The sequence below is a fragment of the Arvicola amphibius genome, chromosome 7 (assembly GCF_903992535.2).
Source record: "Arvicola amphibius chromosome 7, mArvAmp1.2, whole genome shotgun sequence".
In the NCBI taxonomy this organism is placed as follows: Eukaryota; Metazoa; Chordata; class Mammalia; order Rodentia; family Cricetidae; genus Arvicola; species Arvicola amphibius.
This window is the reverse complement of record NC_052053.1, coordinates 29,482,735-29,510,290: the sequence shown is the minus strand read 5'-3', so window position 1 is coordinate 29,510,290 and position 27,556 is coordinate 29,482,735. Positions and strand designations below refer to the sequence as shown.

Here is a 27,556-nt window from a genome sequence, read left to right as displayed (position 1 = left end):
TCTTTCATTTGCCAGGGCACAAAGTTCAAATTTTCAAATTATGATAACTATAGGTATAGGGTCCAGTAAACTCTCTACCCCATAGACTGTCCTTTTGAGGAAAGAGAGAAGGAGAAGCATATGCCGTTCATTAAAAAGATGTCTCCAGGCTGGGCTTGGTGGCACACACCTTTAATCCCAGTACTCGGGAGGCAGAGGCAGGCGGATCTCTGTGAGTTCGAGGTCAGCTTGATCTACAGAGTGAGTTCCGGGACAGCCAGGAATACACAGAAAAACCCTGTCTCAGAAACAAAACAAAAACAGCACCAACAAGGGGCTGGAGAGATGGCTCAGAGGTTAAGAGCACTGGCTGCTCTTCCTAAGGTCTTGAGTTCAATTCCCAGCAACCACATGGCAGCTCGCAACCATCTGTAATAAGATCTGATGCCCACTTCTGGCATGGAGGTGTACAGCCAGAAGGAACATTGTGTATATAATGAATAAATCTTTAAAGAAAAAACCAACAAAAAGACTTTTCCAGAACTTAAAGCTAACTTCATACTAAAGCAAGTCTAGAAGGTTGCCTCCCTCACCAAAAAAAAAAAAAAAAAAAAAAAAAAAAACTAGGAAAGTGTGGTAGAAACGAGGGTTGTGATACAGCAAATGAAACCGGATTGGCATGACAGGATTAGCTGGGCATGGTGGCGCACGCCTTTAATCCCAGCACTTGGGAGGCAGAGGCAGTCAGATCTCTGTGAGTTTGAGGCCAGCCTGGTCTACATGACTGAGTTCTAGGTCAGTCAGAGGGTTAGGGAAAGACAAGATCTCCCGAGTAGCATAGGGACCTTGGGGAAAGGTTGAAGGGGGGAGGGGAGAGGCAGGGAGGGGAGCAGAGAAAAATGTAGAGCTCAGTAAATATCATGGAAAAAAAATGAAACCTTGTCTAAAAAAAATGAACAACAAAAAGAAATAGTCTTAGCCAGAGGGTCCAGAGGGACTACTACCCCAACTTATGTGGTTTTGTTGTTGTGTTTTACGGGCTTCCTAGTGCTTTCTAAAACCTCTAGACAAGACTTCTTCTCTGTAAGGCTTTGTCCTCCTCAAATGATTGACAAGCCTGTTTGTACTGATTCTGACAAGAAGGAGAATGGCATACGTTTGTGTCTGTATGGTGCTGCCGTAGGACCTAGGATCTTATGATCTTATATGCTGCTAGGCCAGCACTGTACCACTAGATTCTTCTCTCTCTCTCTCTGTCTCTCTCTCTCTCTCTCTCTGTCTCTCTCCCTCCCTCCCTCCCTCCCTCCCTCCCTCCCTCCCTCCCTCCCTCCCTCTCTCTCTCTCTCTCTCTCTCTCTCTCTCTCTCTCTCTCTCTCTCTCTTATTTTCTTATTTTGAGACAGGGTCTGGCCAGGGTGACAGGTGTGAGAACAGGTTGAGTGGGTAGGTGCACAGACATCTCTGTGGAGTGGGTGGGTACATATGCATCTCTGGAAGGAGAAGTTTTGTAGTTCAAGTCTGCCAAGATTATAACGCTTTGCCATCCGGCCAGGTTGGTCCTTAGTAGAAAGAAAAGCCTCTTGTTATATAGTAATCTCACAAGGCTTAGGGATACTGGAGTCAGGCTTAGCTAGCTATCCATCAACGACTTTCTAGACAGTTCAGGATGCCAGGTCTCCTCCCAAGACCAGAAATATGACTCAGGTTCTATCCTTCTAACCAGTAATGCAGCGTTGCAGTCCATTGCCTGGCAGGCTGTCGACTATAAGGGGGAGTGGGGTTGCCCAGCTCTGAAGTTCTCCAAGTCTGCTAATAAAAACTTAAAATACTCCTTGCTATAGTAGGATATTCCAAGGCGACCTGAATGTCCTAAGACTCTCTGAAATTGGACTCTTTTTCTTAAAGCTGAGAGAGAGAGAGAGAGAGAGAGAGAGAGAGAGAGAGAGAGAGAGAGAGAGAGAGAGAGAGAGAGAGAGGGAGAATGTTCTTCCTTGCTGGGTTTGCCAAACGACATACACTTTTGTTTTAAATTTTCTACTTTCTACACAGGCATTCTTGCATTCTTGGCAACCTTTAGGAAAAGCTATGCGATACTATCACAATCAAGTTAAGATTAATGTTAAGACAAACCCCAAAATTAACAGTGCAAACAAGGACCTTCTGGATTTCTCTGCGAATTCCTGCCGGAGTTTGGTTTTCTTTAGTGTCTTCTGAATCTGCCCCCAATAACACAAACTCCCTAAAAGTGTTGGTGACCGACAGAATAAACGGACATGTTTCTGAGAAAGGGAATTTAAAATTGTGGATGCTCATCCTGCACCCTCCGCTCCGGTTGCCAATGCAAATGAGTCAGAGGGCTTGCTTCAGACACTGAACTAATTGTGTAACTCTGCAACGGAAAGAGCCATTGGAGAGTACATGCTGACCTCACAGCCGAAAGGGGCTATTTAAAAGATGTGGAAACCAGATGTTTCAGCCGCATTCCAGCCGCTACTCTGAGAATTTCTCGTGGGCAGCCCCGACACTGTAAACGGCTCAGCGACTGAAGACATGGTCCTTCTCCTTTGCCTGTGCGTCTTGCTGTGGGAAGAGGTTCACGGATGGGGCTACAAGAATGGAATCTTTCACAACTCCATATGGCTTGGTAAGAAATCTCACTCACGAGCTTCTTGTTGGGAATGTCGATCCTTTGACCTCAACAGAGGACTGAATTGAAGGAGTAAAAGTTTCTAGCATGTTCGAAGTTGATGTTTTCACAGAAGAATCTTTAAAAAGAGATATACTGAACTGGCATGCCACCGAACAAAGGAAGTTTGCTTTTAAAACTTAAGGCTCTCCTTTTACACAATGTATTGTTCAAAAAAAAAAAAAAATCACGGGTTAAGGTGTGTCCTGGTGAAAATATATTTTAAGATTTTCAAAGCAGACATGGTAGCTCACTGGTGAGTCTTTCTTTATGAAACTAGACCACCTACCGGTTTATTATAATACTGGTTTATTATTAATAATTATTATTGTTATTTCAACTGCATTCACAGAAGGAATTCAGGTAAGACAGGAGATGCAGAGCTCCTACAGTACTTCTGAGCTCCATGCTCTCTGAGCTATTAGGTCCATCTTAATTTTCCTAACCATCTTTCAACAATTTTAACAAAACTAGAACGTGATACAGGAAAGAAAATGAACATGCTTTGTACTCTTTCATGCATTCATCGGGCTGTGGTTCTTTTTGCCATGTGAGAACTTTCCTAGACATTTGGTTAACTGAGGGAAGTTCTTTTTGTCTTGTTAAATGTAAGGGATGACATAGGCCAAACACTAAAGATGAACAATAGGCCAATAACGAATACTAGTACAGCCATGAATATTAACCCATTATAGCACTCAAAGCAATGCTGAGACTCTTTATGATTCAAGTTGGTGTTGCATTTTGCTCATTATTGTATTTAGTAGAGAAAAAAAATTTTTGATTGCTTGGTAGGGGGTCATCTTATTCTTGCACAGAATAAAGAAATAAAGAGAAAGCAAAATTAACCTAGATCTTGGTTTTATGCTTCCGAGGCAACACATGGTTGTAGATTATTTTTCCCTTTCAGCGGGGTTCTCTTTGGTGGTAATTGAAACCAGGAGGATTTCATTAAGAAGCTGGATTTGAACGGCACAGCCTTGCCGCCTCTTTTTCCAGCTTGAGCCAGTAACTAGTTGCGGTGTGACCATTTGGTCAAGATGGGTTCTGAAATTAACGTAGATGTGTACACACACAATCCAGCTGAGGAAATAAATACACACTTGTCAGAAATGGGAAAACACCATAAAGCTAGGCAGAATTAAAGACATATGGGGATGTTTAGAAATGCTACCAAATTCTCCTGGGATACAGTAATTTGAACTCATTGTTTTTGCAATGAATATGTATGCTACAGAAATGTAAACGTGAATAAAATGCAGTTCTGCCCAACAGTGGAGAGAAGCAAGCCAAACCTTTGTTAAGGGCACACTGTGGTTCAGGGGCTTCAGACCCCGTCAAATGCTTCCATCTGGAACAAAGGACTGCCCAGTCAGCCCAGCACAAATTGTTTACAGTTGGTTGAGTCGATATAATATTAGTAACTGTTGAGAAAGGGAGAAAAGAGAGTTGGATTTGAAGGGCAGGATCTGGTAGCAACTGTGATGAACAGGACATTGGAACTCGGTTCCTAACTGCAACTTAGCAAGAAAGGAGCTAAGGGACAAGAGATGTCAGTCGGTCAGCATGGATCATGAACACTGAAGACACAGAGAACATTTACTTCGAGTCTTCGTACTAAGTCTGCCAAAGACAGGAAAGTAGCATGCCGTGAGCTCCTGCCAGGGTGCATAGCTATAGTTATTCCCATTTGTTAGATGAGAAAACTGAGGCTTGAGTGGGGACGTCTCCAAGCTTACCTAACTCCTCCCAGAAGAACCAGCAGACACCAGAACCTTAGTCCACTGTTGTCCTTTGCCAAAAGGAGAAAAAAAATCAGTTTTATAAATTAAGTGGAATAAACCAAGGAAAATTAATAAAATATTGCTTCTTTAGACAGATGCATCTTTTAAAAGTTAGAGTTTTGTTGTACTTAGTTTCATCTTCATAGCTTATAATTCTAAACCCAGAGATATTTTAAATAACAAATAATACTTTAAGGTAGTAGTATTCATATTTTTGTATTGCCAGTACTTGGGAGACTGAGCTGGGAAGACTGGGTGGGGACTTCTGAGCTAGCCTGGGATACATAACAAAAATTTGACTCAAGAAGTAAATAAATAAATAAACAAGAGCACACACAAAATGCTTTGTTTATAATCATTCCTAGGCAGGATCATGTGTAGGGGTCTATGCTTTTAATTCCAGCCCTCAAGAGGCAGGCAGATCTCAATGAGTTCGAGGCCAATCCTGTCTACATAGTGAGTTCCAGGCCAGCCGGAGATAGAAAATGACATTGTCTCAAAGAACAAATAAGAAACCAAAAAAAGTCACATAGAATTATTCCTGAGAAAGAAGTTCTGTGATCACCAACACTCAAGAGGCTGAAGCAGGATCATAGCAAGTCCAAGGAAAGCAGAGGCTACATAGTGAGACTTTGTCATAAATTATTTCATTAACTTCCTTAGTTAGATAGCTGAATATGTACATCAAGAATTCTCAGTGTGTTTGCCTATAAAGCAAATTTAACAAACTAAGATTAGGCACATGAAGCTTGTTGTTTTAGTTATAATAATTTTATTACCAGACATGACATCAGATTCCGATAGTTTTTTTTAAATTACTGGTAAGAAAATTGAAAATTATTTTCCAACACTCTTTGCTCATCTCTCCCCAGAAATGTATTTCATGTTTGGAGTAAAATATTAAGGAAACAAGCTTGAGGAAAAACTGACACCCATTAAAATAATTTGTACAATTTTCATTTTCAACAATAATTTTGTATTTATTATTTTATGTGCAATGATGTTTTGCCTGCATGTATGTCTGTGTGAGGATGACAGCCCTGGAACTGGAGTTACAGACAGTGTGAGCTGTCATATGCATACTGGGAATTGAACCCAGGTCCTCTGGAAAAGCAGTCAGTGCTCTTAACCACCGAGCCAGCTCCCCAGCCCCAACAACAATAATTATAATAAATAATTTAATTAAGCATGCATCCTTTTTCTCTACCAAAAGGCATAGTGTCTAAGATACATATACTTAGTTCTGTGTGGTGGTAAGTATTTTAATTTTCATACTTAAATAGCTGAGACAGGAGAATCACAAGGTCTAAACCAGCCCAGGCTTCATACTAAGACCCTACGTAAAAACAAAATCCAAACCAAAGAACAGGGCTAGAGAGATGGCTCAGTGGTCACGAGCAGTGGCTGCTCCTCCAGAGGATGAGAATTTGATTCCCAGGACTCTCCTGGAAGCTCACAACCATCTGTAACTCCAATCCCAGGGGATTCAGCTCCCTCTTCTGGACTCCTCAAACACTAAGCACACATGTGGTGCACAGGCATATGTGCAGGAAGAAAAGATGAGTACACATAAATTTTTAAATTAATTTAAAAAACTGATAAATATACTTTAGTTGCCCACTCGTGCATGTTTAAGTTTTTTGAGGGGATAGGGCTTGATCCACAACACCCAGGAAAATTCACCAACCTATGAGCTTAAAAGAATAAAAGTGGAAATTAACGAGTGTATTGAGGCTTTGGCAAATGAAGAAGACATGGGAACAGGTCATTTACAAAGCGAAAATCATCTTCACTGGTGAAGGCCTGGTTCTGCTAGTATTTTCTGGTTCGTAAGTGTGGGATGGAAGCTCAGTTGGTAGAGTGTGTGCCTAGCATGCAAAAGACCCTGGTTGGATTCCCTAGTACCGTATAAAACCAAGAATTACATGCCTGTAATCCCAGCACTCAAGAGGTAAAGGCGGGAAGATCAGAATTCAAAGATCTTCCTTGGCTGCATAGCTAGAGGTCAACATGAGAACTTGCATTAAAATAAACAAATAAACAGAAGTATCAAATTGACTGTTGTCTTCTCTAAGCCTTTACCGTGTAATTTATGAGAACGGGCTCCATGGAGTCTAGGAAAACATGAAACACAACCAGCATCATTTCCCATCAAACTGTGGCAGAGTTGATTTTAGCTTGGGGAGGAGAAAATGAGTGAATCAGGACACGTTTCTGGATCTGTGTCTTGCTGTGCGCTGAGGCATTCGAGAATCCACTGGGAGCATCTCCACAGTGGCCGACTGGGCAGAGCAGTACAAATGCTCAATAGTAATCCAGACAACAGGGTGGGACTACTAACACCATTGGAGATAAACTTGTGACTATTGTCTGGGGAGCCTCTTCATATCGTTTCTATGGAGACATGACTGCAGTCCCCAAACAATCCACTGAAATGGTGACCTACTGGAAGACAGGATGTGTGTGCCTCGTCATCGCCTAAAATATGTTGGGGCACAACATGGGGACAAACAAATGAGAAAAAGTAGAAATATGCCAGTTTCCTCTCTGCGGGGTTCAAATCTCTTCTCTTTAGAGCTCAACTTGCTGCTTGCTGGGGTTCCACAAGATTCCCTCACTATTTTAAAGTTCTTTGAGAAATCTCAATTGTATTATCTCAATCACTCTCTCAAATGGACATGTCTGGCTTCCTCGTGAGCTACCATAATGAAGTCATTGTTCCTGGTTTATTTTGCCTTCTAAGCTTCCTTCATCCACCTTTCTAAGCTTTTATGGCTTAAAGCCAAAAGAATACCAAAACTTTATTACTTGTAGTTAGTCTGGAAATAAAACTTTAAAAAAAAAAAAAAAACAAAAACCTTTTCTCTCATGCTATCAGAAACAATCTAAACACCAGTCTTTCTTTATATGTCCTCTGTTCCCCCTAATATTCCCCCTCGTTCTTTTTCTCCCCAAGCTTTCTAACAATAAAAACCTAACTACCACGGCAGCTGACCTAGAAATTTCTTTGGCAAGAACATGTATCTGATGTAATCTTCCTGCTGAGGCAAAATTTCCTTTGTTCTACAAGAGCGAATAATAGTGTGTTGATAAGAATGAGTAATTAATAGCGCGTTGATGCCATTTTGTAAATTCACAGAACAAGCTGCGGGCGTGTACCACCGAGAAGGTCGGGCTGGCAGATACAAGCTCACCTATTCAGAGGCCAAGACCGTGTGTGAGTTTGAAGGCGGCCGCCTCGCCACCTACAAGCAGCTGGAAGCAGCCAGAAAAATTGGTAACTAACTTGATAACAGTTTTTCTTCTTATTCAGCCTGGGGGGGGTGGGGGATTCCACCTCTCCTATAACGCTTATTAAGACTTTTCTCTCTAGCCCTTTGGGAATGCTCTCTATATTGTGAGGATATCTTTACTTTCTGGAGATTCCTTCATTCTGTCTGCTTTGGGTCAGAAGTTCCTAGTAACAGCAACCCATGGGGGGTTGGGTTCCTACCACCCAGTGAGAACCAAGGAAATAAATGTCATGGCTGAGATAGGCCATTACCCATCTGAGTGAGCTTGGTGAGGAGAGAGAGCCTCCGGAGATCATCAGGGGCTGCAGGGAGACGTGACTGGGACCTGAAAAGTTAGAGATCAGCAAAGAGATAAAGCATCCTGCCAGAGAGAAAGATGAGGCTTTGTGGGCGTGGAGTGAGAGAGCACCTCCCTCAAAAGACCTGGAGAGAGCTTCAAGTGGGAGAGTAGGTGAGATAGGCACCCTGTACATCTTGACAGGGATCTCCATGGAAAAGGCCATCAGAGACCTCGGAATAAAGGGAGATCTCACACTCAAATACACACTCAGTTTCCAATCTGAAATCAGACGGTTCTCATACTCATCGTGGAACTTAAGCCTAGTCTATCTGCATTTGTTTTAGGACCACTAGCTAGTAAAACTCAGAATTCAAAGTTCATTGCCAGGCATGGTGGTGCAGCTTGCTTGCAATCCTAGCAGCCCTTCAGAGGTGAAGGCAAGAGCAGAGACTGAGGCCAGCCTGGATTATATGAAATCATGAAGAAAGAAAGAAAGAAAGAAAGAAAGAAAGAAAGAAAGAAAGAAAGAAAGAAAGAAAGAAAGAAAGAGGAAGAAAGAAGAAAGAAAGAAAGAAAGAAAGAAAGAAAGAAAGAGGAAGAAAGAAAGAAAGAAAGAAAGGAAGGAAGGAAGAAAGAAAAAAAGAAAGAAAGAAAGCAAGCAAGCAGAACTTGGTGTATGCATTCAGGAGGCAGAGGTATCTCCATGAGTTCAAGGCCAGCCTGGTCTACAAAGTAAGTTCCAGGACAAAGTAAGTTCCAGGCTTGTTACACAAAGAAATCCTATCTCAAAATAGAAAGAGAGAGAGAGAGAGAGAGAGAGAGAGAGAGAGAGAGAGAGAGAGAGAGAGAGAGAGAGAGAGAGAGAAGGTATGATTTATTCAAACTTTGGTTTGGTTTGGTGTTGTGTTTGCGGCGCTAAAGGCTTAGCCTAAGGCCCCATGCTTGGTCTCTATAGCCTAGTCTGGCCTTGATCTGTAAATCCTGCTGGTCAGTCTCCAGAGTGCTACAGTTGTAGGTGTTCCCATTCTACACAAGGTGGGTTTGGACACTTGAGAAACTTATGATAGGGAATGACTGCCTCCTCCTACCAGGTTGGGGACTTTTTTGGGGTGAGTCCATAAACTTTTCTCCCTCTTTCAGGATTTCACGTCTGTGCTGCTGGATGGATGGCCAAGGGTAGAGTTGGATACCCCATCGTGAAGCCCGGGCCCAACTGCGGATTTGGGAAAACTGGTATTATCGATTATGGAATCCGGCTCAACAGGAGTGAGCGATGGGATGCCTATTGCTACAACCCACATGGTTTGTTCCTTAAAACAATAATTCTGCATTTGCAAAAGCAGTTATACAAACAACAGCCTCAAAGCAGTTACCTACCAAGAGATTACTAAAAGAAAACAGCTTTTCCTCCTAAAAGTGAGGGAATGTGGTTGTCGGAAGCCACACGTTGGGCTGCCATCTGTCGGGGACCAGCCTCAATGAAATTCCAGGGTAGGAGCGTGAGGATTAGAATTATTAAGCTAAAGGAACAGAGATATGAGAGAAATAAGAAACACAGAACAGCATCAGGAGAGATGTTCGGTGAATTCTGAATGAATTCCCACATTTATTTTCCGTGTGCTTATAAAAGTAGACGTGGGGGAGGCAACAGTCTTCATTAACATGATACAAGGAATAGACCAAGTATAACGCAGGTAGCTACTCTCTGGAGCCTCCTGCCAATCTCCTCTAAAGGAGCAAGAATACCAAGGTGGAGTCGATTCACCTCTTTACTCAAATCGCTCAATAACCACAGCCTAGGTCAGGATCGCTTGTTTGTAGCCACACCTGTTGCCAACACCTTTGAAAGAGTAAAACTAAGTTCAAACTCTCTGACCTTTCGTCAAGGTGGAACGAGCTCGTGTCTGTGGGACCTCACAGGTGGAGCCGATGCTAAATTATCCCTGCGGTTCACAGGCCCTTCCTTGCTGCTCGGGTCATTGTGCTCCCTCCTTCACGTTCTCGCTAAAGGAGAGTGATTCTTTGCTCGTGCTCCTGGAGAGAAGAGCAGACTCTGCTTTTCAGATCTGTTCCCCCAGACAGCACCACAGAGTGTGGGGTAGTGTGTTACGTTCCTGGCATCGGCTAACACACTGAAGTGCTGTGATGAAGTTCTGGTTGGGTCTACCTTACATGGAATCCCATCTCACAGTAGGAGAGTGACAGCAATATCCTAGGCTCTGTCACAGTACAGAAGCTGGGGGCTGGAGGGTTGGGTCAGAGGTGAAGGGTGCTTGTTGCTCTTGTAGAGCACCGACTTGAATTCCCAGCATCCACACGGTGGTTCACAGCCATCCATAACTCCAGTGCCAGGGACTCCAAAGCCCATTTCTTACTCGCAAGGGCACCAGGTAGCCGCATGAAAGTGTGCAATCAATCATACAGTTGTTCATGCACGTGCAGAACGTGTGAAATGATGTGGACTGATTTCATGTATGAATGGTTTGGTTTTGACGGCAGAGTTTCACTGCAAAGCAAAGAATAGATGAGCACTCACCACCTCGTCTCATCGAGCATCCCTGGCTGGCCTTGAACTAGGTAGACCAGCTTAGCCTCCAGTTCACAGAGATTTGCCTACCTCTGCTTCCAAAGTGCACCGCTATCGTCAATACGTATGAATGTTCTCTCTTCACCAATTAGAATCCTAGTCAGGCCTGCTGGCACAGGCCTGTAATCCAGCACTTGGAAGATATAGGCAGGAAGATCAGAGTTCAAGGCCTGTGTTGGCCTTGTAGCAAGTTCAAGGCCAGCTTGGGCTTTATGAGACCTGGTCTTTAAAAGACCTGTAACAGTATTAATAGCTACTTATTGAGTATATTCCTACTTGACCTGTGACACCTGGCTAAATCCTAGTACCCCGTGGACTGAGGCAGGAAAATCAGGAAATTGTGGGTAACCTGGGCTACAAATGGAATTTCCATCTCTTAATAAAAATAATATTTTTTTAAAAAGTTTTCAAGCTAAGAAGATAATGTAGTTAGTCAGGCATGGTGGCTCATGCCTTTAATCCCAGCACTCGGGAGGCAGAAGCCAGCGGATCTCTGTGAGTTCAAGGCCAGTAGGGTCTACAGAGTGAGTTTCAGGACACCCAGAACTGTTGTGCAGAGAACCCAGTCAATAAAGTGCTTGCCTTGCAAGCGTGAGGACTTGAATTCAAGATCCAGAACTAATTTTCTGTCGTTGGTGATGATCTTGTTTCTTGTTTTTTGAAACAGAGTCTTTCTATGTAGCCCTGACTTACCTGGAATTTTTGTTGTTGTTGTTGTTGTTGTTGTTTGTTTGTTTGTTTTTTTAAAGATTTATTCATTTATTATGTACATAGTGTTCTGCGTGTATGTCTGCCTGGAGGCCAGAAGAGGGCACCAGACTCCATTACAGATGGTTGTGAGCCACCATGTGGTTGCTGGTTATTAAACTCAGGACCTCTGGAAGAGCAGTCAGTTCTTAACCTCTGAACCATTTCTCCAGATATTTTTTTTGTTTTGTTTTTTGTTTTGTCGAGATAGTGTTTCTCTGTAGCTTTGGAGCCTGTCCTGGCAACTAGCTCTTTTTTTTTTTTTCTTTTTTCTTTTTTTGGTTTTTAGAGACAGGGTTTCTCTGCAGCTTTTTTAGAGCCTGTCCTGAAACTAGCTCTTGTAGACCAGGCTGGCCTCGAACTCACAGAGATCCGCCTGCCTCTGCCTCCCGAGTGCTGGGATTAAAGGCGTGCGCCACCACACCTAGTAATAGGTTAGATTTTTAGCTTCCACCTTCTATAACCTCTAGACAGACACTTAATTCACAGAGAATTTAAAATGACCTAGGCTCCTCTGTAGTTTTCTCTCTAGATCACATTGCAGATCATCAATCCTGACTTTCTTTGGGTTTAGCTTTTATCTTTCATTCGTTTTTCTTAACCAGGTTATGACATCCACATATGAAGCAGTCTATGAAACAAGTGGCAAAGACAAACATCAATCTGCCGCCAAATCCTGAATTCTAGAGTTCTAGAGAATACAGATTTAGGGCTGGGGTGTTGCTTAGCACATGTTAGATTTGTCTTGAAGCCTCAGTAAAAGAGCAAGAGAAAACCAATGTGGCATAGCACACCAATAATCCCAGTACAAGGAGTAGACGTAGGGAGGATTGCCACACATTCAAGGCTGTCCTGCTCTACCATGGCACGTTCCAAGCCAGCCTGGAGATCCCGTCTCTAAAGGAGAAAGAGAAAAAGGGGACATAGCTTACAAATTATTTTAATTAAAGTGACTTTTTTGTTTGTCTGTTTTAGTTTTGGTGTTTTGGTTTTTCAAGACAGGGTTTTTCTGTGTAGCCCTGGCTGCCGTAGAACTCACTCTGTAAACCAGGCTGGCCTTGAACTCACAGAGTTCCTTCTTCCTCTGCCTCCGGAGTTCTAGGATCAAAGGTGTATGCCACCACTGCCCAGCTAAAGTGACTTTTATTTCTTTTTTCTTTTTTTTCTTTTTTCTTTTTTCTTTTTTTTTTTTTTTGGTTTTTCGAGACAGGGTAAAGTGACTTTTATAATGATCTTGCAAAAAGAATTTACAGCATCTGTTGGTCTAAACGAGTTCCTAAAGCCAGTCTGCCAGCTACAGGATAAAATCTCATCATCTTGATGAGAGTGTTGGCAATATAAAGGTGTTTTTGACAAAATACACCGAAGTATATGTAAAGGGCTTTTACATTTTATGACTTAAAAAAAATCAAAGCAAGGAAAAGTGTAAACACAAACACAAATGTTGCTATTCTTGCTAGTTTCACATTTAAAAATTCACAAGTAGTCCACTGATATGAGATTTCCCTCTGTGTGCTGTGATCACCGTTAATGGATAAAGACCTGCTTTGAGCCTATAGCAGAGCAGGGCAGAGCAGAGCAGGAAGGCTGGACTGAATGATGGGAGAAAGAAGGGTGGAGTCAGAGAGAAGTCATGGAGCCACAGCCAGAGTCAGATGCTGGGAACTTTACCCGGTGAGCCACAGCCACGTGGCAATACACATATTAATGGAGATGGGTTAAATTAATATGTAAGAGTTAGCCAATAAGAAGCTAGAGCTAATGGGTCAAGCAGTGATTTAATTAATATGGTTTCTGTGTGATTATTTCTAGGCTAAACAGCCTGGATCCAACAAGCGGCCTCCTCCTACAATTCCCATTCAAATTTTAGGAAATTTAGGGACTAGGTGTGCAGGATGGCACCATGGGTAAAAGAACCTTGTCACCAAACCTAATGACCTGAGTTTAACCGTCGCTGTGGCTCATGGTAGAAGGAGACTGACTCCTAAAGGAAGCAGACACACACACATGCACATGCACACACACACTAAAAAATTTTGTTTAAAGAAAATTTAGAAATTGCTATTAGCTATAAGCATACACTATATATATATAATATATATATTATGGATAATATAAAATTAATAACATCTAAGTAAACTTTCTTTTCCTATTGCAGCCAAGGAGTGTGGTGGCGTCTTTACAGACCCAAAGCGAATTTTCAAATCTCCAGGCTTCCCAAATGAGTATGACGACAACCAGGTCTGCTACTGGCACATTCGACTCAAGTACGGTCAGCGCATTCACCTGAGCTTTCTGAACTTTGACCTTGAGGATGATCCAGGCTGCCTAGCTGACTACGTTGAGATATATGACAGCTACGATGATGTCCACGGCTTTGTAGGAAGGTGGGTCATGCTTCCCCACCAGGGAGCTTCTTTAGTTTTCTCTTCCCTGTTCCGGTTGTTGAGTATTGTTGATACCTCAGTATTTCTATTGTCTCCAGCAGAAAATACACTTTTCCTCTTTTCCCTCCTCTTCTTCCTTCTCAACCTTCTTCTCCTCTTCCTTATCTGGGGAGCTGGGGTTGCAGACTAGCCTTGAACTCATTTTATAGTTCAGACAGGCTGTGAACTGCTGATCTCCCCTGCCTCTATCTCCAAAGTATTGGGATGACAGGCATGCTTCCACACCCACCCCCAACTTCTAAATAATTTATCAACAAAGATTGTTCTTACTTGGCTGTACCTACACTAATTACAAAAGCAGAGAAGCTGCCTTTGATTTGGACTTATAAAACCTCATTGTCTAGTTATTCAAAACCTCACATGACTAAAGGCATGGGAAATGAAATTACTGTTAAAATGTTCAAGTCAGTCTCTTCCTCTCTGCCTTGTTTTGTGTACATAGCAACTTTTCTGTAGCCCAAGCTAGCCTCAAATTTACTGTGTAAAGAAAAATTACTTTGAACCTGGTTTTTCTGCCCCCACCTCCCAAGTATTGAGATTACAAGTATGTGACACCATGCCTGATTTATTAGATGCTGGGGGTGGAACCCAGGACCTTGGACACGCAAGGCAACCACTCTACCAACTAAAATAAATTCCTTGCCATCTTCCTTTATTTTTCAACATGCTGGGACACAGTCTTTTCATGTTCTCACCCCAGTTTGGGCAGGTTGGGAAAGTGAGGATCTTGCTCTGTACAGGGCCGACTGGGTATGGTCATAATCTGTTTGATCTGCTATTTGCACAGTAAATAGACTCAGTATGGTTGGTGTATTCATCTGAGGGTCTGGGATTTTTTTTTTTTTTTTTTTTTTTTTTTTTTGGTTTTTCGAGACAGGGTTTCCCTGTAGTTTCTAGAGCCTGTCCTGGAACTAGCTCTTGTAGACCAGGCTGGCCTCGAACTCAGAGATCCGCCTGCCTCTGCCTCCCGAGTGCTGGGATTAAAGGCGTGCGCCACCACCGCCCGGCATGGGATTTTTTTTTAAAGATTTTATTTATTATGTATACAACATTCCTTCCCTGTATGCTTGCATGCCAGAAGAGGGCACCAGATCTCATTATAGATGGCTGTGAGCCACCATGTGGTTTCTGGGAATTGAACTCAGAACCTCTGGAAGAGTGGTCAGTGCTCTTAACCTCTGAGCCATCTCTCCAGCCCTGAGGGTCTAGGATTTTGACCTAGAAGATGATCCAGATTTCTTGGCTGACAGTTGAATTCATGGAAATCTTCCTGCCTCAGACTCTTGAGTGTTGGGATTACGAGTGTGATCCAAGAAACTCTGGGTTAATCCTGAGATTCGCTGGCGAAAACTCAGTTCCAGCATTTCGGGCCAAGTTTGAAACAAGCTTTATTAAAATATTAAATACTGACCAAGATGACCCAGTTGAGCGGCCCCTAGACACCTGTTGTCAGGGCTCTTATGGACAAAACTCGGAGGCCACTGTAGTTCCCCTTGAAGCTTTGCTGTTATTTTCCAAGAACTACAACTCCCAGCACCCCAGGAAGTTAGCTACCTGGTCCTTGGGACTATAGAGTTTACAACTACAACTCCCGACATTCCAGGAAGTTACCTAGTTTTTGCCAGATGGGGCTTACAGGTTAATCTAGGACCTTACACATGATCCAACATATTTATATAGTTTAAATTTTGAGTGCCTTACTACACATTTCTAAACTGAGAAAAATAATTAGGTGTTTTATAATACAAGTCCCACTTAATAACTTGTGCTATTGTTTATCAGTGGATTATCACTTGCCAAATTTCTACCATACCTGACAGGAGTTTAGTAGAAGAACCTGGAAGAGGGGGCAATTGAAAACGGCAGGCTCAGTGTTTCCCTTTGTCTAAGGTGGGTCTCTGACCAGGAGTTCACTGTGTAAGTCCAGATCACCCAAAACCCTCAGTCCTCCTGTTGATTGGGGTTGCAGGTATGCACTCAGCTTGGTCAAAATTGGTTTTTATTTTATGTTGAAATTTGTAACTTAAAAACAGCACTCGGGAGGCAGAGGCAGGCGGATCTGTGTGAGTTCGAGGCCAGCCTGGTCTATAAGAGCTAGTTCCAGGACAGGCTCCAAAGCTACAGAGAAACCCTATCTTAAAACAAACAAAAACAATTAAAAATTGGGGATTTCTTGCATAAACTATGGGGATTTTTGACTGAAAGTATTTATGACAAACAACCACAGGAGACTGAGAGATGAGAACTTTTTGGACTAGGAAATGCAAACAAGTTCACTTTTCTTAAGTATTCCTAGTATTCATGAAGCCCTGAATTTGATCCTTGGTACCCCAGCATGAAGATGAACACATACACATAGACACACATAAAGCATCCCCTGAGCCTGGAACTAGAAGATGTTTTAATTCTAAAATCAACTACAGACCGAAATAAAATGAGATAGTCCTATTTTCAGGTTTTTCTATAAGGGGTATTATTTATTCCAGTTGTACATGTCCTCTGTGAGTTCTAGGCCAGCCCTGCCTTGTCTGCATAGGAGTATTTTATCATAAGTAAGAGCCACGTCAATAATTGCCACTTTTGGGTGTGACGTCTCTTTTCTAAAAATTCTCTTTCAGATACTGTGGTGATGAACTTCCAGGAGACATCATTAGCACAGGTAAGACCCAAATTGCAGGAAATGTTAATCTGCTTTTTCATAATGCCCTCAAAGTTATTATCACTCACCCTCTAAACCCAACAGAACTAAGACTAGAGGCAGTTCGTTAGCCTGTGACAATGTCAGTTTTTTTTTATTCTTAAGGCTTTGCTCAGGTCTGTGATCAAAATGGTGTGGATGGACAGCTCTCATTGGCAGGCATCAGCTTTAATCCACAAGTCCCTACAAACTGGTGCCGGCATCCGCAGGGGTTTGGAGTGGAAGTAAATGAGCGGGGACTGGCACTGAGCTCCACAGAGGAGTGCTCATTTTGCCCACGCCCTAGGTTTTATTTCCAGGCCCGTCAATAATAATGATAACAATAATAATGATAGCTGGAAATAGTCACTGAGAAAAGACTGAAGTGAACTATCAGGTAGTTAAACACCCATCTTAGTAAATGACCCCATCGTTTGTATCACATTTCCATCTCAGTACGATGTTCCTTCCAGTTCCTTGTGATACTTTCAGCAGCCATTGCATAAGAAAAGGGAAGCCAGGCGGTGGTGGCACACGCCTTTAATCCCAGCAGAGGCAGGCGGATCTCTGAGTTCGAGGCCAGCCTGGTCTACAAGAGCTAGATCCAGGACAGGCTCTAGAAACTACAGGGAAACCCTGTCTCGAAAAACAAAAAAAAAGAAAAAACCAAAAGGGAAGTGCTGGGCTAGACAGTGATAAGAAGTTTTCTTTATTGGCAACCACAGGAAAGTTTTCGTATGCTAATTTATGTAGTCAATCTCAAAAGACTAGATATAATAATAGGCGAGGCTTGCTACGGCACACACACCCTCCCCCGAGTTATTTCACATGCTTATGTTCTAAGAAGTGATGCCCTTTCAAAAGGCCCTCATAGTAACATAAACTGATCACAATAGGCCATACTACTCTTTAAGTTACCCTAAACCTCTTTTAGCAACTTTTATTTTTAGCTAAAACCTTTGTTTTCTCGGAAGTCTCTGTTTTCTTTCTCTTTCCAGCGCCCGGGACTTGGCATTCTGATAGGTTCTGTTTTCTCGCCAAGCCATAAAATTATCACAGCGCTTCGCACCTAAGAGCAGTGGCGTCCAGAGACAGGCAGGCCTACTAAGTCCTTTTTAACTGCCTCCCACGCCCTGCCTTGCAGCACTCTGGGTTCTGGGGCGTCATTTTTACAAGCTGTGAAGCTCTCTGCTCTATCCTTGAATGATTACTGTTTAAATCTTATTAATTTATCATTGCTACGATCTTCCCAAGAAGGGAAACCCACTATAAACCTCTTACTTTTCTTTTTCTTTTTTTTTTTTTTTTTTTTTGGTTTTTTGAGACAGGGTTTCTCTGTAGCTTTGGAGCCTGTCCTGGAACTAGCTCTTGTAGACCAGGCTGGTCTCGAACTCACAGAGATCCGCCTGCCTCTGCCTCCCGAGTGCTGGGATTAAAGGCGTGCGCCAGCGCCGCCCGGCCCTCTTACTTTTCTTATCTCAAGGAGATAGTTTATGTTAACAGAAAACTGGAACAAGGTTGGCTTTAGAGCTTTACAAGGGAGTTGGGGTATAAAAAGTTTCCTTAAAAAAAACCACCAGCAGAGCTGGGTATGGAAGCAGGAGCAGGAGGGTCACCCAGGAATTTGAGGCTAACCTGGGCTACATAAAGAGTCTCAGGGCTAGGGAGATTCTGTCTCAGAAAGAACAAAAAAACATTAGTGGGGAGAGTCTGAAATCTGACTAATTCCTTGCTTAGCCCCAAACAGGTAACTTACATGGAGGACAAGCAAACCAGCCTATTTTTAGAACACTCTATGTCTAGCAGTCCTTTATTAAATCATTTGTACTTTGGTTACATGATTATTCTTTGTATCTTAGAGGTACTATTTTCTCTTGCTTTTACTTCCTCTTTGGCTTCCTCTACCACCTAGTAATTTTGAGATAGGGTTCCAAGCCAGACGGACCTTGAATTCCACGCAGCTGACACTAGTCTCAAAATCCTGACCCTCCTGTCTCAGACCACACAGTCCAAGCCAGACCTGGCTAACCAGGGCTTCTTCTACAGTGCCAGAATATGCGTCTTCAGATAAACCTTCCAGTGTCAGAAAAATACAGCGTGACAACTGGAAAATGAACCCGGAAGGCAGGCTGCTTGGGCTTGAGCTAGCCTCAACTGTATGACCTTTGCTCTGTGACTTTGGCAAAGGTCACATGCTCTCTCTGTTAAGGACATGTAATATACAGACTTGTTGGGGGGGTGTAGGTGTGCTCATGTGCCTGTGTGAGGGTGTCAGGTCCGCTGGAACTGGAGTGACAGACAGATGTGAGCTGCTGTGTGGATGCTGGGAATCGAACCCCGGTTCTCTGGAAGAGCAGTCAGCGCTCTTAATCACTGAGCCATCTCTCCAGCCCCCTAGACTTTAATTGGAAGATGGATTGAGAATTGAAGTTAAGAAAGACTTCCTGGGGGGCTGGAGAGATGGCTCAGTGGTTAAGAGCACTGACTGCTCTTCCAGAGGTACTGAGTTCAATTCCCAGCAACCACATGGTGGCTCACAACCATCTATAATGAGACCTGGCGCCCCCTTCAGGCTTGCGGGCACACATGGAAGGAATGCTGTATACATAATAAATAAATATAAAAAAAAAAAAAAAAAAAAAAAAAAAAGACTTCCTGGGCTACCAAGATGGCTCAAAGGTTAAAAGCACTTGTTCTTGCGGAGGTCCCGAGTTCAGATCCCAGCAATCACATGGTGGCTTACAAACATCTGTAACTCCAATTCCAGAGGCTCTGATGCCCTCTTCTGACTCTTCCTTGGAGTGTACCAGGCGTTTGTGTGGTGCACACACATCATACACGCAGACAAACACGCATGCATATAAAACATAAGTAAACCCAACACTCAGGAGGCAGAGGCAGACGGATCTCTGTGAGTTCGAGGCCAGCCTGGTCTACAAGAGCTAGTTCCAGGACAGGCTCCAAAGCCACAGAGAAACTCTTGTCTCGAAAAACAAAATAAAATAAAATAAAATAAACATAAGTAAATACAAAAATAAAATAAAAATGTTTTAAAGATGGCTCAGCAGGTAAAAGAGGGAGGAAAGAAACCTCCACAAAGTTGTCCTCTGACTTCACATGCACCCCATGGCAAGCTCTCACACATATAAGCATCAATAACACACCCATATACGTAATAATAATAGTAATAAATGTTTTATTAAATCTTTCCTGAAATATTCCTATATGTTATTTGGGCATTTTCTAGTCCACATGTTAAAGTAAATTTTGAGTTCACTCTAAGAAGCAGGCATTTAGATTTATTTTTTTGGTTTTCTTTTGTTTTGGTTTGGTTTTCTATTAATTAGTTGATTGATTGATTTTATTTTTTAAGATAGACTCTCTCTCACCATGTAGATCTATCTGGCCTGTAAATCACTATATAGACAAGGCTAAGCCTTGACCTCACAGACTTCTGTCTAGTAGAAGCACTTGGCCCTAAGTTTGCTTCTTAATAACGCAAGGCTGATTGTTCCCCATCAGTTAGTAAACAGCCATCCACACCGCATGAGCTTGAACTACTGTTATGTTCTAATAATTCTGTGGAGACTTTTTTTCCCTTGTGGTGCCAGGGATCATATCTAGAGCCTCAACGTGCTAGGCAAGCACCCTACTTTAAAATTTTATTTATTTATTTATTTATTTATTTATTTCATTTATTTTATTTGAGGGGTGGAATGGTTCAGGAGCACTGAGCCCCGGAGAATCTTCTGAAATAGAAACATTTCCCACATGAGATTAGAGGCTCGGAGTTAGATATAAAGGTCCCTCACCAGGCATTGGTAACTAGGCCTTTAATCCTAGCATTTAGGAGGCAGAGGGAGGCAGATCTCTGGGTTTTGAGGCCAGCGCGGTCTATAGAACCATTTTCAAGATAGCCAGGGCTACACAGAGAAACCCTCACTGACTCTACTGGGAGAGACAAAGACGGACTATAAAACTTGAGACTCTACTTCTGGTCCCTCTCTTATTCTCATTGTATGATGTATTCTTTTTTTAATATTTATTTATTTATTATGTATACAATATTCTTTCTGCATGTATGCCTGAAGGCCAGAAGAGGGCACCAGACCTCATTACAGATGGCTGTGAGCCACCATGTGGTTGCTGGGAACTGAACTCAGGACCTTTGGAAGAGCAGGCAATACTCTTAACCACTGAGCCATCTCTCCAGCCCCTGTATGATGTATTCTTCTGTGAGATGTCATTGCACTGTCAGACAAAACAAGCTGGAGTCATCTCTTTGTTCTAACGCGTACCTCCCACACACACAGGCAACGTCATGACCTTGAAGTTTCTGAGTGACGCCTCCATCACAGCTGGAGGTTTCCAGATTAAATATGTCACAGTGGATCCTGCGCCCAAATCCAGCCAAGCCAAAAACACAAGTACGACTGGGAATAAAAAATTCTTAGCTGGACGATTTAGCCATCTATAATTTTTTTTAAAAAAAAAGATATTCAAAACATACAGTATTTATGTTTGTGGTCTTTGACTTCCTTTGTTCTCACTTTTGTATTGTTGTTATTATTAACATGTATTTATTACTTTTCCAAATGTGAAAGCAGTGTATAATTGTGGGAAAAATTGAAAAAAACACAGAAAACTTCAAATGAGTTAAACAAAAAAACTCTTAATTCTTCTACATAGAAATAGCTAGTGTTAAGATTTTTCAGTAATTGTCATTCATTGTTTTTTCTACTTGTAGTATATGTATATATGTAACTATATGTATTTTTTTAATTTTAGCATTCTGCATTATGTATAGTTTTAAAACCGGGTATTTTTAACGTTAACATTTCTAGCTTGAGCATTTCCCAAGATCGCTGCGTTTTCTATAAAATGGGACTTTGAGTAGCTGTAAATATCACCTGGTATGATTATTTCCTGCTTTATTTAAGTCAAATCTATATTTGGATTTTAGGTTGTTTTCATAAATATTGCTGTAATAAATACCCTTGGAGATAAATATCTTGCAGGTCATTAATTTTATGGGAACATGGGCCTAGATAAAGAAATATAAAACAGGGCTGGGGACATGGCTCAGAGGTTAAGAGCACTGACTGCTCTTGCAGAGGTCCTGAGTTCAATTCCTGGCAACTACATGGTGGCTCAGAACCCTCTATAAAGAGATCTGGTACTCTCTTCTGGCATATGTTCATACATGCAGGCAGAACACAGTATACATAATAATAAAATCTTTTTAAAAAATAAAAAACAGAAGCTAATTAAAATAGAATATTTTTTAATAGTTTATTTGTTGAGGGGGGTGTGTGTGTGTGTGTGTGTGTGTGTGTGTGTGTGTGTGTATGTGTACTCACACACACCATGAATATGCAGGAGCCTGTGAAAGTCAGAAGATCCAAGGGATATCAGATCCCCTGGAACTAGGTTTACAAACAACTGTGAGCTACCATGTGGGTTCTGGGACGGGAACACAGGTCCTCTGGAAACAAGTGTTGTTAACCACTGAGCCACATCTCTAGTTCCAGAACTTTTCGCTTTTGGAAAGCAAAAGAAAAGAGACACAAGAGTGTAGTCTGGTTGGTTATTTGGGTTTTAGCTCTCTTTCTGGATTCCTTGCAGGGTCAGACAAACAACACAGTCAGCCTGGGTGACTCATTGGGCTGTTCTGTTTGTTGGGCCTAGTGCTGGAGCTCAAGCCAAGCAGCAGCTTCCTGTAAATTTCATTTACACGATGAGCATGCCCTTAAGAGATGAGTCGTTCCTAGCATCTGTGTCAGATGGCTCATAACTACACTGTAACTCCGTTTCTAGGCTATCCAGGTCTTAACAGCTAAGCCAACTCTCCAGGCCCAACAATAATTAATCAATTAATTTTTGTTTGTTTTTGCTTTCAAGACCAGATTTCTCTGTAACTTCGGAGCCTGTCTTGGAACTAGATCTTGTAGGCCAGGCTGGCCCCGAACTCACAGAGATCTGCCTGTTTGTGTCTCCCGAGTACTGGGATTAAAGGCGTGCCCAGCCAATAATAAATATTTTAAAAAGTGATTAGGATCTGGAAATAAGGTTCAATGGTTAAGAACACTGGCTGCAGCCAGGCAGTGGTTGTGCACGCCTTTGATTCCAGCACTTGAGAGGTAGAGGCAGGCAGATCTATGTGAGTTCGAGGACAGTCTGGTCTACAGAGCGAGTACCAGAGCAGGCTCCAAAGCTACACAGAGAAACCTTGTCTCGAAAAACAAACAAACAAAACAGGAAAGAGAGAAAGGAAGGAAGGAAGGGAGGGAGGGAGGGAGGGAGGGAGGGAGGGAGGAAGGAAGGAAGGAAGGAAGAAAAAAGGAAGTTAGGAAGGAAAGAGGAACATCTAGCTGCTTTTCCAGAGGAAAACAGAGGGTTGGTCTGTTGTCCTCCGCTGGCCTCTGAGGGCACCAGGCATACACATAGTGCACAGGCATCTGCAGGGATGAAAAAAAGAACACATTTTTAAAAAGCAGAAGGTGAGCATAGTGGTACATGTCTTTAATTCCAGCACTTGGGAGACAGAGGCAGGCAGATCTCTGAGTTCAAGGCCAGTCTGGTCTACAGAGCTAGTTCCAGGACAGCCAGGGATACACACAGAAACCCTGTCTCAATAAAACAAAAAGAAAAAAAAAGAAAAAAGAAAGGAACCATAACTCTAGCTGGAGGTTGCACACGATATACAGGCAAACATGGGAGCAAAACTCTCATACACGCAAAATAAATTCAAAATTTTTTTCAATTTTTATTTTATGTGCATTGGTATTTTGCCTGAAAAGATGTAAGAGTGTTAGATTCCCTGGAACTGGAGCTACAGACAGTTGTGAGCTGACGTGTGGGTGCTGGGAATTGAGCCCAGGTCCTCCGGATGACCAATCAGGGCTCTTAACCACTGAACTATTTCTCCAAGCCCAAATTAAAAAAAAAAAAAAATTTAAAGAGGGCTGTGGAGAATTGCTCAGTGGTTAAGAGGTCCTAGGTTCAATTCCCAACACCCAGATGGTGTTTCATAAGTGGGCATCCGTTCAGTCCAAGATATACATGATACATAAATATACATGTGAGCAACACACAGACACAAATAAATTAAATAAACCTAAAAAGTTTTAAAGCTGGATGTGGCTGTGTATTCCTTTAATCCGAGCACCCTATGGGCAGAGAGGCAAAGGATCTCTGTGACTTTGAGGCTAGCCTGTTCTACAAAGTCATCTAAGACTACATAGTGAGATCCTGTCCCAGAGAGGGCATGGGGAGAGAGACGACAGAGAGGAGATTAGATTTAGCTGCAAGGAAAAGCTCTTTTTGTGATACCTCCTAGGCAACTGGTTGTGTAAAGATGAAGTTAGAAGTCTCCTTCTCAGAGGAACATGGCCACAGGAGTAGCTACTGACGCTCTGGCTGAGGAGTGAAAGGTAGTGAGATCTAAATCAGTGGTGGGAGCATAAACAAGGTCTTCCTGTGAAGTTGCTGTTGGGTAGACTTTCTTATCATAGATCAAGAGAAGAGGAGTGGCAAGGTTATTGGAGGGTGTGGCTCCAATCAAGAGTGTTTGGAACTTGGTTATCCTAAAAAGGAAAGGGTCGCCTTTTGGCTCGTCGGCCGTCAGTGAGGCAAGATGGGTCACCAGCACCTCTACTGGAGTCACCCGCGGAAGTTCGGCCAGGGATCCCGCTCCTGCCGCGTCTGCTCAAACCGCCACGGTCTGATCCGGAAATACTGACTGAACCTGTGCCGCCAGTGTTACCGGCAGTGCGCGAAGGACATCGGCTTCATTAAGTTGGACTAAGCGACCTTGAATGGATTCTTCAAGACTCTACCCAGTGGAAAAGATCAGGGCTAGGAGAAGCTGGAAACTTCTCCATCTCTCTAAAGATGATGTCCAACAGCATGTTGTCAGGAAGCCCTTAAACAAAGAAGGTAGAAGCTCAGGACCAAACCCACAAAGATTCAGTGTCTTGTTACCCAACATGTCCTGCAACACACATGCCCATGTATTGCTCTGGAGAAACAAAGAACCAAGAAAAGTTAGGACTAGGCTGCAGAATTTGCTAAACTTGTGGCCAAGGAAATGAAGGAAGCCAAAGAAAAACACCAGGAACAGATTGTCAAGAGACGTAGGTTGTCCTCGTGAGAGCTTCTATTTCTATGTCTAAGTCTAGTCAAAAATAAGTCTTTAAGAGTAACAACTAAGGGTGCTGGAGAGATGGCTCAGTGGTTAAGAGCATTGCCTGCTCTTCCAAAGGTCCTGAGTTCAATTCACGGCAACCACATGGTGGCTCACAACCATCTGTAATGAGGTCTGGTGCCCTCTTCTGGCCTGCAGACATACACACAGACAGAATATTGAATACATAATAAATAAATAAATATTTTAAAAAAAGAGTAACAATTACATGGTCACAGCTTGGGGGGTGGGGGAGAAAAATAAAATTATTAAATTCACTAGTAAATGTATGGCGTCGGACACAATCACCGTAAGTGAAGTAACCCAAACCCAGAAAGGCAGATTCCACAAGTTCTCTCTTACATGTGGATATTAGCTTTATATCTCTGGGTATGGGTATTTAAATTGAAATACCCACAGAAGGCAGAACAGTAGAAAAGGCCAACAGGCAGTGGTAGGGAGTCTTCAAGGGAAGGGGTATGGAACGCTGGTACTCTAAAGGGGTATGGAACGACACTGGTATCAATGGGGGAAAGAATAATGGCACAGGGAGGGTTAAATGCAGTGGGGAAGGGAGGGCAGGGTAGAAGAAGGGGTATGGGGGAAAATAATTAACAGGAAAGGCATAGATTATAAGCTAGTTATGTAGCATGGGGCTGAGAAAGCAAAGTTAATCAAAAGCCTACAAAACAAGTAAAACAAGTCGGGAGAGAGTGGAAGAAAGAGACCATGATTCATGACTATTTCCGTGATCCGAAGTAACACGCGATCGCCCTTCCAATTGGGCGGAAAAGGCTTGCAGAGGGTTTGCTCGTCACTCACTGGCTCTGCTGCAATTCTCTTGAAATGACCAATCCCCAGATTACTTCAGTCTCCACTTGCTTTCCATCACAAGTCCCATAGAGGTCTTTCTGGGTATTTTATTTCAACTCTCTCTCTCTCTCTGCAAAAGTGTATATCCCCTATTTTCTTTAACCCTAGAACTGATCCCCATTCATCGTTCAACACATTTTCCTTCCTTTCTCTCCCTCTCTACAGTGAAGCTTCATTAAAAACAGTGGCTCTCTTGCATGGCTGCACCCACACAGTCTCCATAAAGGCTGACATGCAGAGGGACAATGAAATGAAGCAAAGAATTAGCATTATTCCCATGCCCACAATGAAATAATCAGCACAGTATGACAATGAAAGTTTGAGTTAATATAAGCAGTCGCAATCCATATTCTGAACACTGAGGACTGTAGCACGCATGTTGTATATCCATCAGTCTGGTCCACTCAGAAGACAAACACAGCACAATAAACTGAAAAGGAAAACATTCAATATGGACCATTATGCAGCCAACATGGAAGAGTACTTGTTGTAGAATATGATTTTAAGCAGTATTACTTTTGTCTCTGCTGTGGAACATTTGTTTTAAGGCGCATTGCTCTTGATGATGGTGCATTTGTTTAACTCTGCGAGGCTGTGATTCTTTGCCTGTCTAAAACACCCGGTGGTTTAATAAAGAGCTGGATGGCCAATAGAGGGACAGGAGCAAGGATAGGTGGGGCTGGCAGGCAGAGAGAATAAATAGGAGAAATCTGGGAGAAGGAAGAAGGAACAAGAGAGCAAGGGGAGAGGCTGCTAGGGGCCACCCACCCAGCCAGTCACAGAGTAAGAATGAAAGTAAGACATACAGAAGTAAGAAAAGGAAAAAGCCCAGAGGCAAAAGACAGGTGGGATCATTTAAGTTAAGAAAAACTGGCTGGAAATAAGCCAAGCTAAGGCAAGGCATTTACAAGTAATAATATATTTATAAGCAATAATATTTATAAGTAATAATAATCCTCTGTGTATTTATTAGGGAGCTGGGTGGCACCTCCCCTCCCCAAGAAAAGTCAAAAGACTAAAAGCCAAGAGAGTAAAACATCTAACGATAGTACTAATGCAAGCAGAGTAGCTAGGAGCAGATGGATAGATAGATGATAGATAGATAGATAGATAGATAGATAGATAGATAGATAGATAGATAGATAGATAGATAGATGATAGATATACAGACAGACAGACAGATAGAAGCAAGTCCAGTGAGGTGGCACCTATAGTCCTAGTATTTTAGGAGCTCCAGTAGCAGCTCCTTCCACATTGGTCTGGTTCCTTCAGAGTCTCAGACAACTTCTGAAACCTCTTGAACCCTGCTGCAACTTCCTTAACTTGTTCTGCAGGTGGCCTGCCCTGCTGACTCGAGGCAAAGGCTTTCAGAAGTTTCATTGTCACCAAGGATTCCTATAACTGCAGCCAAAGATACCAATGCAGGCAGATGCCAAGAGAGCAGTCTGGAAAGTTCTTGACCCTGGCTCTATGGTGCAAGCCTAGAGACAGAGGTTTGTTTCTAAAGTAGGAATTTGTGTCATGAATTGTAATATCCACAAGTTGTCCATTAGTATGAATTACAGACCTGTCTTAGCCTCTTTCCTATCACTAAAGCAGACACCATGAGCAAGGCAGCTTATAGAGGAAAGAATTTACCTTGCTTACAGTTTTAGAGAGTTAGTCCATTATCATCATGGCAGGGACCATAGCAGCAGGCACAGCACTCACTGGGGCAGTATAACAGTTTACATCCTGATCCACAAGAGAGAGAGAGAGAGAGAGAGAGAGAGAGAGAGACTGGGAATGGGATGGACTTTAAAAAACTCAAAACCTGCTCCCAGTGTCAGGGACACACCTTCTCCAACGAGGCCACACCTCCTAAATTCTTCCCAAACAGTTCTACCAACTGGGGACCAAGCATTCGAATATATGAGCCTATGGAGCTATTCTCTTTCAAACCATCACTTGACCTCATCTTGACCTCATTAACAACTATATTACTCTATTAACACTTGTTACAGGAGAGGGCCGCTTGTT

At 42.6% G+C, this 27,556-nt stretch overlaps 1 protein-coding gene and 1 pseudogene across 1 annotated transcript; both read left to right on the top strand.

Annotated features, from left to right (window-relative positions):
- The first annotated feature begins 2,490 nt into the window (after window positions 1-2,490).
- Window positions 2,491-20,956, top strand: Tnfaip6 (TNF alpha induced protein 6). Its single transcript, XM_038337743.1, has 6 exons — window positions 2,491-2,622; window positions 7,588-7,725; window positions 9,162-9,323; window positions 13,514-13,742; window positions 16,421-16,461; window positions 20,793-20,956. The coding sequence occupies exons 1-6, from the start codon at window positions 2,529-2,531 to the stop codon at window positions 20,954-20,956; spliced, it is 828 nt and encodes a 275-aa protein (XP_038193671.1). The 5' UTR covers window positions 2,491-2,528.
- A 3,159-nt stretch (window positions 20,957-24,115) lies between these two features.
- LOC119819509 lies at window positions 24,116-24,286 on the top strand (annotated as a pseudogene).
- The last annotated feature ends 3,270 nt before the right edge of the window (window positions 24,287-27,556 follow it).

Excerpts from the sequence above, each read along its gene's own strand:
- Tnfaip6 (XM_038337743.1), top strand. The coding sequence starts at position 2,529 with ATGGTCCTTCTCCTTTGCCTGTGCGTCTTGCTGTGGGAAGAGGTTCAC. Across the intron at positions 9,324-13,513 it reads CTATTGCTACAACCCACATG|CCAAGGAGTGTGGTGGCGTC; the intron begins GTTTGTTCCTTA and ends TTCCTATTGCAG. Across the intron at positions 16,462-20,792 it reads AGGAGACATCATTAGCACAG|GCAACGTCATGACCTTGAAG; the intron begins GTAAGACCCAAA and ends CCACACACACAG.